This window comes from Onychostruthus taczanowskii, unplaced genomic scaffold (assembly GCF_017590055.1).
Source record: "Onychostruthus taczanowskii isolate IOZ18803 unplaced genomic scaffold, ASM1759005v1 scaffold32, whole genome shotgun sequence".
NCBI classification, from domain to species: domain Eukaryota; kingdom Metazoa; phylum Chordata; class Aves; order Passeriformes; family Passeridae; genus Onychostruthus; species Onychostruthus taczanowskii.
In genome coordinates, this window is record NW_024500572.1 from 6,704,052 (window position 1) to 6,716,793 (window position 12,742).

The window sequence follows — 12,742 nt, forward strand, 5'->3', positions numbered from 1 at the left end:
GGCCGCGCACTGCGCCCAGGTGCGCCCCCAGCACCGCCCCGGCCGGGGGGCTGCGCCAGCTCGGGGCACTGTCACTTGTGTCACTTACCTGTGCTCAGCCGTGAGATCCTGCCCCAGCTCGGGGCACTGTCACTTGTGTCACTTACCTGTGCTCAGCCGTGAGATCCTGCCCCAGCTCGGGGCACTGTCACTTACCTGTGCTCAGCTGCAACATCCTGCCCCAGCTCGGGGCACTGTCACTTGTGTCACTTACCTGTGCTCAGCCGTGAGATCCTGCCCCAGTTCGGGCCAGTGTCACTTACCTGTGCTCAGCTGTGACATCCTGCCCCAGCTCGGGCCACTGTCACTTACCTGTCCTCAGCCACGAGACCCTGGTCCATGGAAGCACAAACCACAGTGCTGGCCACTCGCTACTGACGGGTGTCTTACTTAAGTCCAGGTTTGTGTCAGGCCTTGGCTTTCCAAAAGTTAGGAATGTGGTGCTGGATTTAAGCACCGAGAGTGTGCATGAAGGAATTAGTCATGTTTCTGCATGATGTAGAAACCATTCCTGCACCGTTGCCATCAAGGAAGTGGAAGATAAGTGTGAGTGGTACTGGTGTCAGGGCTTGATTGCAAGTGGTGATTTTCCTTGCTGCCTGTCCTGTTAGGGCTTCACAGACAGGGACCCCTGCATTAACCATCTCAGAGGCACAGGTACTGACAGCATCTCTCAAGGTAGCTGATGTAATTTTGAGCACAACCTGTGATTGATTGTTCTTGAAAACTTCAACTGGAATGGTGCTATTGGCATGGACATAGAAAAACAGGTTCTTGAAAAACATCCATTTGTACCTTATATGGGGGCATGGGAAGGGTTAAAGATAAATGTGCAATCTTGATTACTATAAAAATAAAACTTCTTTTCTGGTGGGTGGTAAGAGAAGAGCTGGAGTTTACCCAAAGCCTGCATTTCAAGGTGGCTTTTGTGTTGTTACCAAAGATATTTCTAGCTTGCTTACAAAATGAGATTTTCTTTAAAATGCTCTTATTTTTGCAAGTACTCAGTCTAGCTTTTGTTCTTGTGTAAAACTGTTGCAGTTAAATTGCTGTGGAAGGTAGCTGCAAGATTTTTAATATTGAGTTGAAGCAGTCTGGGTACATTGTTTGCCATAATGTTTCTGTGGGGGGTAAAAAACATCTGTACATGGATGCTGTTCCTGCAGTAACTGCTATTCCAGAGGAGAATCAGGGACAATAATGGATATAAATCTTAGGGTTTTTTTCCTGGAGGAATCAACAATAAAAAGTGTTTAGGCTATTAAGATACCTGCAAGAATATCCTCACTCCAGAGCTGTCGGTTATAAAGTTATAGTGCATTCCGCCTTCAAAATGGTTGGAAATCCGTCATAAATATCTCTTTCCCACATCCCCTCTATCTCCCTGGATGATTGGCTTTCTAGCAAAGCCTTCCGTAGAGGGTGTACTGTAATCCTTTTACGTTACTCCTTCAGTGCAGATTACGCAGCAAGAAATAATTAGGAGATTAATTTTCACCTGTCACTGCCAATAATAGATAACCTTGATACAGTGACAGGGCGAGGAATTTGTGGGGGGGAGCGGAAAAGCGTTTAACCCTCTAGTGCTGGCTGCAGGGACCAAGGCAGAAAATGGTTGCCAGAAGATGACCTGCCTGCTGGCTGTCACGGGCAGGCAGAGCCGCGTGGGGCTCGGGGCTCCCGCGGATGCTTCGCCTTTATCCGCGAGCGAAGGCGCGCGGCGAAATCCGCGCTGCGCCGCAGTGGTGCCGCACGCGCCTCCTGCTAATCAGCCCCGAGCAGCCGTCGGAGACCTTTGTAGCTCAGTCTTTTAATTCAAATGCAGTTCTGTTGCTTTTCATGATTTCAATTCCCAATCTGACTGGTATTCCTAGGCTGCGAGGGAAAGGAGCAAACTAATGAAGATGGCTTCATTAGGCAGAAGCGTGGTTTAGCCCTTGCTTCTCTCCAATAAATGCAGCTGAAAAAACATCCCAGAAGTAACTGGGGTTTTGGTCTTCAGAGAAAGCAGAGCTGAGGTGTTTCTGCTCCCTTTCAAAATTAATTACTAGCTCTCATCAGGTGAGCTTAAAAATGCAGCCTGTACTCTAAGGCACTGAAAGTAAATGGGAAGGAAAAAAAAGCCACTCTTCCCCCACACGCACACATACTGTCTTCTTTTTTATTTTTTCCCTCTTTTGTGCTTAAGTTTACAATCTGTTGAAAATGTAATGGGAAACCAGCCTACAGAAAATGCCATTATTCATATCATCGTGAGCTCATTTATTTTATCTGCAATAGTAATGATAAGACAGACTGCTTGGCAATGCTGATAAGCTGAGAAATATCTTAGAGCTATTTGTAAAAGTTAAAGCAGATCTTGGTACTGAGAGATAGGGAAACTGATGAGCCTTTGGGCAATCTGCAGAACTGAAAGCTAATAAAGATTTTAATAGGAAGGCCTCATTAGGATTAGAGAGATCTATTATCTGCGATTTACACAACACAAACAGTGGGGCAACTTCAATTTTTGCTTCTTTGTTCATTAAATACTATTGCTGAACGCGAAGCCTTTTAACTTGGATCTGGATCTCTTCCTCTTCAAGGAGCCATCACCAGTTGATGGTTGAGCAAAGATAAGAGGGGCAGTGTTGAGGGAATGTGTTTGGCATGAGAGCAGTGCCAGCAAGCTCTCATAGTCAGGGACCAGTCGCTTGTTGGAGGTATAGAAATGCAGTTGTTTGTTGGTGCCTGGGTAGCAGGGTTCTTCTTAGTGTCTTTTTTTTTTTTTCTCTTATGAACAATATTTATAAACTTCTGACCCTGAACAGCATATTTAGAAAGAAATAAACACGTTGCTGTTGCACTGGTTCCTTGGTGATGATGCTGAAATACTGCTGTGGGGAGCCTGGCCACCCAGCTCAGCCTGGTGGAGCAGCTCCTTCATTAATCGTGATCACCTCATGGATCTGTTCTAGTAGAGGAGCTGTCTGCAGTGCCATTGGGCTTGCTGTGGTAGGAGCATGCGCCATGGGTGACCTGATCCAATGGTTTGGTAGTTACACACAGGACTGATTTTAGCACCAGGTGCGTTCTTAGACATTTGATGTAGAAAACCTCACTTTTTGAGGTTGTGCAAACACGTCATTGTCTCAACGGCTTTAGTCCTCATATGTAACATGGTGTGTAAGGTGCATGTAAGCTGCTGAAAGAACATTCCTTTACCGGGGTTTAGAGATGTATTTAATTTTTTTTTCCGAGGACCATCCAGGCATGTTTTTTATGGTTGAACTGAATTGTAAAGCAGGAGCAGAGGCTGTGCTGGAAAATTCTTTGGTTTGCATTTGAGATTCAAACCACGTTGTAACCTGATTCTGCTAACCTGCAGGTGAAATCATTTTTACATGCAGGTGATGAGATCTAACTGAACCTCTAATGCAGATGAAGGGCTTTGTTAGGTGATATCCATGTTGGATGTGAGAGGCCACGTGTGACCACACTTGTGTTTGGGAGCTGTCTGCTTTCTTCTCTGTGTGGAGCACGCATGTGTGCAAGAGTCTTAGCTTCTCTCCATTTTCACAGCACAGACCAGCTCCCCTGCTGCTGCTGGGTCAGATAACCCCAGTGCTACCTACAGTAACATTGCATCCATGGAACAGTAATATTTGGAAAGCATGTTCTTATATCTTCAGCTGCCTTTAATATGATGTAACAGCCAAAACCCAAAAAGGACCACAGCCCCACCAGCCACAGAGAAGTCTATTCCATATTGCAGTTTGAGTTCTGCTGGTTCAAACCAGTGCTCCATAAGGCCTACAGAGAACAGTGCAATGATGGATTTAACTCCAAGTATTCCATCCTCCAAGTGCTTAAAGAACTCAGAGCAGCTGGAGCTGTAATCCCCTCCCTTTGCTGTCAGCAGTGTGGAGACAGATGGGCAGGGCTGGGAGCACCTCCTGCCCAGGAGCAGGAGGAGTTCCTCCCAGCAGGTTGGTGTCAGTCTGTTGTACCTTGTGTGTGACCACTCACAGCTTCTGTCAGCCAAGCAGCGTGGCCTCCCAAGGAAGTAGCGCTGTTTGCACCTAACGTGTTGCTCCAGCAGGGCTGCCATTTGAGACGTTTCTAATATTTATGTTTGATATGAATGAAACTTTTTGTTTTGTCTGTAGACCGCAACGGAACTGGAGCTGACTCGTATCAGGAGTGCCTTGATAACAAGCAAGGTATGAGATCAAGTCTCTCCAACATGGGCACTTGGGACTGATTTAGCTTGATTTCTTGCAGCTGAATTGGTTGCTGTCTCTGTCTCTCTCACTCTGTCTCCCTTTTTTTTCCCCCTCTTTTTTTTTCCCCCACTGTCTCCAAGCCAATTCACTGTTAACAGTTCCATGTCAGCTAACCTGTTAGCTCAGGGTCTCATTGCACATTTGTGATAAGTCTTCTTGTTTCTAGCACCCCAAACCCTCAGCTATTAATGGAGGAAGTGGGAAGATTGTAAAACAGAAGTAGCATGTGCAGTTGCTTGCAGCTGTCTTCTTCCTTGAGGTTTAGTTGCACATCCAAGCAGAAAAATATTTAAGTTGAGCTAAGGGAAGGCACATGCTAGGCTGGGTTACCTTAACACCAGACATCCTGTTATAATTTGTGTGCTGACATGCTGCCTCAGACTTGTCCAGCCTGCTGTCTTCTGCCATGCTAAAGTTGGTAAGAGCTGGAAACATCTCTTGTGATTTACAAGAGATTGATGATGGTGAAGGAGGAATCTATTATCCTTTTGCTCTAAACCTGGAAACAAGAGTCACATCAGTAAAAATGAAAATTGTAAAAAGTACCTCGGAAACAGGACTTCAATGGCAAAATCATGGATGTGTTGGAATTAGGAAAAGGGTTGGTGTGTTGTGTTCTGCTCAGATACCTCTCTGAGAACTGCAGTCAGAAGTGCCACTCCATCTCTGTAGCCATGTAGTAAGTGTTGAACCTTCTGGTAATCAGGGAGCATAAGCACCCTTCAGTCCAGAATATCATTTGTCATAAGCTGCAGCAAAGAGATAAGAGGAAATGCTTATCCTAACCAGGTTATAGGCATCAATTACAGGTCAGCTTTTACCCTGCTGTTGACCCAGATCTGTGACAGTAGCTGAAATGATCATTTCCTGAAATTCTGATCCTTCTTGCATAGATTTCTAAAGTAGGACCAAGAAGCGTAAAAAGCCTGTCCCAGTTTTGGTGCTTGCTTGGGTTTAATTTTCCACAGGTGTCTCTGCTTTCAGTATCCATCAATCAGTGTTACATGTGCTTTAAGTCAAAGCTGCCATGAAGTGCATCTCCCCTTGCTTGTTGTGGGGTTTGGGATGGGATTATTTGAGGGGTGGGGGTTGGGGTTTTTTGCTTGTTTTATTTTCCCTCTCTCAAAAAAAAAAAAAAAAAAAAAAAAAGAGGTACGCTGTTTCTTTGGTGGCCTTTACGGTCATCTTTTTCTTCACTATTTTTCTCTACTGACTGTAGTAAATACCTAATCATTGCTAAGCTTTCATTTCAGAAGTTACAACTGGAAGACTAATGTGGAAGAACTGTAATCAATAATGGCAATTCTTATTAGATTGAGTTTAAAAGTCTTTTAGGCCAGTGTAATTCAGGAGGCTCCTTTGATAGATAATTTGTTCTCAGGAAGAACAGTTTTCTCCAGTAACATTTTTCTCGTTGGCTGGGGGAGGCTGATCCACTTGTCATTTTGTAGAAAGCAGTCAAGTTTCAGATTTAAAGAAAAATGAGTATTCTCATTTTTGGAAACTAATTGCAGTCCCTTTGATGTGCCAGTTACCCTGATTTATCTGACAGGTGGTATTAAATGGCGTTATATCCATTACTTTCATTTGTCTGTTAATACTCCAGATTTTTCTTGTAGTGTGATAGATTTCTTTGGCTTCACTGTTAACACACGAACAAACTGTGTCATTATAAGTACTTTCAATCCAGTATGAATTGGATCTGGTTTGGGTAATTTACCCTGTCCATGCTGCATCATGGTGTTTAAAGCAACAAGCTTTAAGAATGCAGAAGTTTAAAGGAAAAAGTATACACAGTAACTTGTAGTGAGACTCTTACTGACTCCATTACATTTTTTGAGCATGCCTTTAGGGTTGAATCCACCATTTGCAACAATTTACAGAATATAAAATACATAGCTGACAGTGGACCCATAATTTTGGTTGTTTCTCTTACGTTCAAAACAAAACACCACCAAAGGCTGAAAGCAGCGGTGGCTTTTTTAAAGTATTAAATCTTCAAGCTATGTGAAATGCTATTGCCATGGATTCCTTTTATAACGGCATGCTTGTCTCCTGGAAATTATGCTATAATGAGGTTTGATTTATATATTTTACCCCTCTCCTCATTAAAGTGCTGTCTCTCAGAAGAAGCGCTTTGTGTTTTGAAATACTGTGCGGTTAAAACGAAGGCAGGTTTATAACGATTTAATGTACTTGGGAGCCAAGGTTTTGCAGCTTTATGGCAAAGATGTTTTAACAAAGGGCTTTATGGTAAGGGTGTGCTGTATTTTAGTCAGGCAGTTGCTCAGGGGAAAATTCTCAGTGTGAGCACGTCACAACAGCAAGGAGAAATTCAGAGGGAAACAGGCTTCCGAGATCCAGTTACCAGCTTGGCTGATATTAAGGCTTAGTTCTTTGCAGTTTCAAGCCCTGGTGTTTGGGTTTTTTTTTTTTTGGTGTTTTTTTTTGTTTGTTTGTTTTTTGTTTGGGTTTTTTTTTGGTTTTTTTTGTTTTTTCTTTTACCTCTTCATTCAGGAAAGAAAAAACCTTATGCCATATAATGTAACATCACAAGCAGGTCATTCATGCTTCCCATTTTTGTGCTTCAAGGTAGGGAGCAGGAGAGCGTGCTGGGAGCAGCCACAGGTGGGATTACCCTCTCAGGATGGAGCTTGCTTTTTCAGCCTTATAACTCCAATATTCCTTATTAAAATTGTACCCTAAAAGCAAGGCATTTTCTGAGCGTTTGTGGTTTGGAAGTAGAAAGAGCAGCAGTTCAGAGCAGTTGCCCATCCACTGCAGCAGAAGACGTGTCCTGGATCTGCCTGTTTCTCTGGGATACACTTAATATCCCATGGTTTCCTGAGAGCCAGGGGGTTCTGCCATGGAAAACAGGTATAAAATTACTACCAGACAGTTGTTTCTGGAGCTTCTCAATAGGAACTCACTGTTACAGTTATTAAAACAGTGCTGATGTAGAATTTTAGGCAATGAAAACCCTTAGAGAGGGCCCTGGTGGCAGCCAGGAGATGTCACCTCTCATCCTTGAAATAGTGGGTAGAGAAATTGAAACTGATTCCAAGTGTTTCATGTTATCATGTGTAGCACCTTCTCTTATTCATAGAAAATGATATTTTACTTTGCTTGAGCAGTCTTCTCTGTGTCCCTGGGCCCTCAGGTGGGCTGGTAATGGGTATTTTGCCCCTGTGGGCTCCAGCTTTCCAAGCAGAACTCCAGGTTCCTGCTGGAGGAACCAAATACCTTTCACTTTTCCTACTTGTCCTGAGGAGTATTTCCCCACAGATGAACTAGCTGGTATTTTTCCAAGATGAACATGTCTTCTTCTCTTTGATGGCACTATTAACTCCTTCTGTTTTTCTCTGGATATGTTACACCACTTCCTGAGTTCTGTGCTGCTTGCTGCTGGTGGATTTTGTTAGCTGATCTCAAAAGGGAGGATGAATGTCACTTGGAGCAGTGTTTGGGGGCCAGGAGGAAGGATGGTTAATCTTGGCAGGGATCAAAATGTGGCTGCATTTGAGCCAATAGCACCTCTTTTTGAGGTGACAGAGGACCGAGTGCTGCTCCCCTGGGTTTGTGCTGTGAGTGGATCCCAGCTGGACTGCTGAGCACAGGTAGGATGTCTGCAGCATCAGGCTTGATTTTGAAGTAGTGGCAATAAACCAAAGACTTTTTCATCCTGTTTGCAGTCCCCTGGGCTGTGCAGTCCCAATGTGTGTCATCTTCTATTAGTCTCGATGCAGCCAATGACCTTGTTTGTGTGAGCACATTAAGCACAACATTAATAGCTAATTTGACTACTTTGGATTCAGACAGGCTGCAATCCATCACCTGAACTCTCCTGATTGCAAATATGGTTGGATGGGATTAAGGAGAAAGGATAAAATGCCTGCTTGGGCCATAACTCTAGGAAATTGGAAAACTGCTTGTGAGCCTGTGTAGCTGTGTAACTGTAGCAGTTGGTGGAAGCATGTTCTTCACTGGAAAAAAAAAACCTGCAAAAGTGAGAAGTGTGTGGTCTTCATAGATGTTTGTTCAGCCCTCTTCCTGTCTGTCAAATACTGGCATGGTAAATGAGACCACCACGATACAGAGGCATCTTTTAGAAGATGTTATTGGGGTAAGTTTTAACCTGTTCCAGTTTTTGGATCCCTTTTGATCCCTAACAGGATTAGTTTCGGGATGGCAAAGATGAATTATGAAGCAGGTAAAAAATGGCAAACTGGCATACAGCTGGACTGGAAAGTGCAGTCAAAATAGTTCTGTCACTGAAGATGTTATTTCCATTAAATGTTTTAAGATTTAATATTGATTTCAGTGAAATTACCCTTGAAAACAGATTTCCTCCAAACCTTTTTTTTAAAATATATTTGTTTTGGAACTATTTTAGGAGGCAGAAAAATGAAACTCGAGCTTCAAACAGTTTTTATGTTTTGAAATGGGCTTTTTTCACTGTATGAACAATTTTTAAAATATTATTGTTATTTGTATTCCAGTCATGCCTGTGCACTCTAGTTATGGGCTGAACGTCATTTTGCCAACCACAACGCAGACTGGGGGGGATCAGTTTCTGCCTGAAAATGCTCTGGGCGTGTATTTCTGACGGGCTGCATTGATTGCCAGTGCCTATTTGAAGAAAAACCCAACAACATTCTCATTTTACAATATGTTGGCTGCCTTTTTGTTTAAAGAATTATAAATAAATCAGCAGATTTTCCACAAAAACACATATGCTTTCTTCCCGATGAGCACGACGATGCACCAAGAATCCTTGCAAGAGGCCTTGAGTTTCCTTCAAGTAGAGGGTAGAGCTGAGGTTGAAACTGAAATTTTAAATAACTCTTTAAGAAGAATACTGCTGGAACCTTGTTAGCAGAAGAATTGCCATTTTCTGACTGATTTTTTTTTTTTGCCAGCATGGGAACAAAGAAAGAAAGGAGGAGGCAGAATAAAAGCCTCTGTGAGTGTACATACAGAGGCTGCAGCTCTCTAGACTGGTAATGGTATCTGGAAAGGGTCCAGGCTGTTGTAAATATGAACTTTTGTCAATATTCCCCGAGCTTCTTTGGACTCTAGGGTGGGCTTTATTAGCTGAAGGTCACACCATTGTGCTGTCTCCCTCTCCTGAGACCTCTGATACCTTCCTGAAAGGACAGCCCATTATCCCTGGGCTTAGAAGCCAGCTTTCTCTTCAGTGGCGCTGAAGCTGATAAGCTTAAGAGGCATATTTCATCCCCCCACTGCTGCTTTCAGGAAACAAACAGTGTTTATCATTCCTGATTAATTCCAGTTGAACAAAAAAATAAAATAGAAGGCATGTGTGTGTGCACACGTGCACAGGGACGCAGAGCTGACTTGTTTGGGGGGACTGTTCTTGTGTAAGGTCAGCTCATGGCACTGGCCACAGCCAGCAGTGTCTGGAGCTTTGCTTTTCCTGGGTGCTGTGTCCAGAGATGGATTTAGTAACATGAGAGGATCCCAGGCTGCAATCAGTGTGAGGAGAAAGGGGTAGAAATGGGGATGGGGTAGCAGCAGCCTGAGCATCAAGGTTGGAATTGATTTGTGGCAATTAAGCATTAAGGTCTGCGGGAGCAGGCCCACCTGCTGGGAGATTGGCTTTCCATCACCTGGGGAAGATGAATGGCCCCAGGAGAAAAAGGGGCAGGGATTTCGTACTTAGCTACCTGAAAAGAATCATAAAACCCCCATATCTCGCTTCGGCATCTTGCAGCCCTTTTTATCACAGCTAAATCCCTTTGCTGGGAGTTGTATGCAAGCGAGTTGGAAGATAAAAATGCTAGTTGCTGCTGCTTTTTCTCCATTTCTCTCTTTGGCTCTGGCTTGAAATTTGCTAGGAAGTCTCTTACTGACTTTCTTGTTAGTCCTCTCTCAGTAGAACTGTGTTCCATACGTGGCTCTCAATTTCTTAGGGTTATTTTTTCCCCCCTGTACAGAGATTCAGAGTGTGGAATTAATAACAATGAATAACACGTGCAACAAATAACCTGTTGCCCCTGTGTGCTGATGCAGTATGGAAAGCACCCAGGTGGTGTGTCCCAATGGCCAGGTCACCCACCTGTGCTGTGTGCTCCTCTCCAGCTTGCCCCTGATGGGCAAGGCACTCACCTGGCTGTGCATCTTGAGGTTCTCGAGTGGAAAATGGGAGTATTGCCACTGTCCACAGTCCTGTTTGTTGGGATGAATGTGTAGCTGCAGCCCAGGTCAGGTCTTTTGGTCACAGCCCAAGTTGGGACACAGATCATATAAGTAATGTAAGTTGCATCAAATTTTTATTTCAGTTCCAGCACGGGATGTGTTTAAACCAGAGTATTTGTACTGAGGTTACAACTGGCTTAATTTCCTTTGCCAGAACAGAGATGGAACGAAATTTAAAAACAATTTTGCAAAGCTATATTTACTTTTTTACCAGTGAGGACCATATTTATAGACAGATTTTGGTATGATGGCTGCAGTGCTAATGTAAACAGGGTCTTATGGGAAAGGCTGTAAAATAACAGGGCTATTGGTCATGTTTGGGGAAAAAGAAATTTCCATAGCAGATTTCAAACTGGAATAGCTCTGAAGGTTTGGCTGGCCAAACCCAACTAGCATTTCTGATTTTAAATTACTATGGTAGCATGCAGTGGAACAGTGGGCCACTAGTAGCATTTTTTCAAAGGTAAACTACACAAGTCTTTGTGAATTGGGACACTTACTTTGTGAATTGGGTTAAACTTGTCATTCTTCACATGAAATAGAACACATTTAAGTTTTAGATGAGAACCTCCTTAGATATATGGCAGACTCCTTTCTAAGGACAAAGCAGATTTGAGGAAGATAATTATCTAGTAATCTCAGTGAAAGCTGCATATATGGTTCTTTCTCCAGATGGGTTAACATGGTGGAAAGATTTTTATCAGTCCAGTCGTGCACCACGGACGGCAGTAGCATATGTACTTGCTTGGACCCCAAGTTTAGTGATAAGTGAAATGTTAATATGTGCTTGGCAGAGCAAGCTCTTAATTTCCCTTAAAATGGAGGGGGCAGAAATGATCTCATCGGACAAGATGTCTTTGGGCTACTGCCCACTGTTAGGTATGTCCTAGACAGGGTTTATTTACTTGGTGTAGGCAGATTATTTCCCTTTCCCTCCATAAATCTGGCCTGCGGTAACTGTTAGCAAAAGAGCTTTCCACCTCCTGTATTGCAGGAAGCATTTAAGCTCTTGTTGAAATATGAAGCTCCCTTCCTTTATTAAAATTAAGAACCACTTTCTCACATGGCAAAGTGATAATAAAGACTGAAATTGGATCTATAACTTCATGAAAAGAAGAAGAATTTTTTTAAAGAGAAATCATGCATGGTAATGCCTTCATTGTTCTCTGGCTGTGTTCTTTGTATTGCTTAACTCCCTGCGAACAAAGAACCCATAACTGGAATTGTAAAAATAATCCAAGCATTTAAGTCAAAACTCAAAAGGCCCTTGGGAATCTCATGTGAAGGTGTGCCCTTGAAATGGTGGTTTATGAGTTGTCTGAACAGGTTTGAACATCCTGGCCCTGAGGAAATCTCTGGGAATTTTGCTGCTGACTTCAGCGGGGTCAGGATTGCCCCCTTGGCGCTTTGTGCCGGGCATTGAGCAGAGCCGCCTTTCAGCCTTTGAGAAAGTCTGACTCCCTCCTCACAGGCAGGCGGGAGATTTTCTACTTGGTTGCACTTGTGAATTCTAGTTAAGGGAATTGCTTTTGGTCCCTCCATCTTTGTCACTTACTTAAACAAACATGCAAACTGGAAACATGCACTTGCTCGAGCTTCAGCAGCGAGTGCCTCCTCGAGATCTCTCGTTACTGATCTAGAACTTAAACTGATTTGGGAAAGTGGCTTTAAGATGAGGTTCAGTCGTGCTTAAATGGAACCAATTGGGCAGAGAAATGAGAAATTTTACTCGTACTTGCCATTCAGATGTCTGAACCCAGCTAGTTTGAAGTATGAAGGTTCGGTCCCTTGAACACAGATCAGTAGGGAGGTTGTAAATTGAAGCAATGAGTATTTCTTCAGCAGTTTATTGCAAAATAATGGGGTTTTGAAAATACAGGGCTGTCCAGGGTCAAAGTCACTGGGAAAGAAAGGTACTTAAATAAACAGTGGGGGAATTAGTCTGAAATTTGCATGCCAACTTAGATAACCAGGCCCTTTAAAACCCAATTGAACAGAGATTTAGCCCTGTTGAGGAGAAGACCTCTCCCAACCCCTCCTACTTCAGTGACTCTGCTCAGACATCTCATCTCTGCCAGGGTATTTGAGCAAACCAGTGGTTTGGCTGGCTCTGATTGTTGTAAACGTGGACATTATCTTCCTCTGTCATGTCACAGTCCAGGGAGAGGAGGGGGGAGTTACCAGAGTTGGAGGGAATTTCCCCATGTCCCCAGTCTTCT

At 43.4% G+C, this 12,742-nt stretch overlaps 1 protein-coding gene across 19 annotated transcripts in view; it reads left to right on the forward strand.

Moving 5' to 3' along the window:
• Positions 1-12,742, forward strand: part of FBRSL1 (fibrosin like 1) — a 369,285-nt gene that overhangs the window by 270,317 nt on the left and 86,226 nt on the right. For 14 of the 19 annotated variants that reach the window (XM_041410159.1, XM_041410148.1, XM_041410156.1 and 11 more), the window contains one exon: positions 4,188-4,241. The exons of the other annotated variants lie outside the window; for them this stretch is intronic. In XM_041410159.1, coding sequence (XP_041266093.1) covers positions 4,188-4,241 — 54 coding nt within the window. The remainder of the gene's footprint in view (positions 1-4,187; positions 4,242-12,742) is intronic. 19 annotated transcript variants of the gene reach the window in all.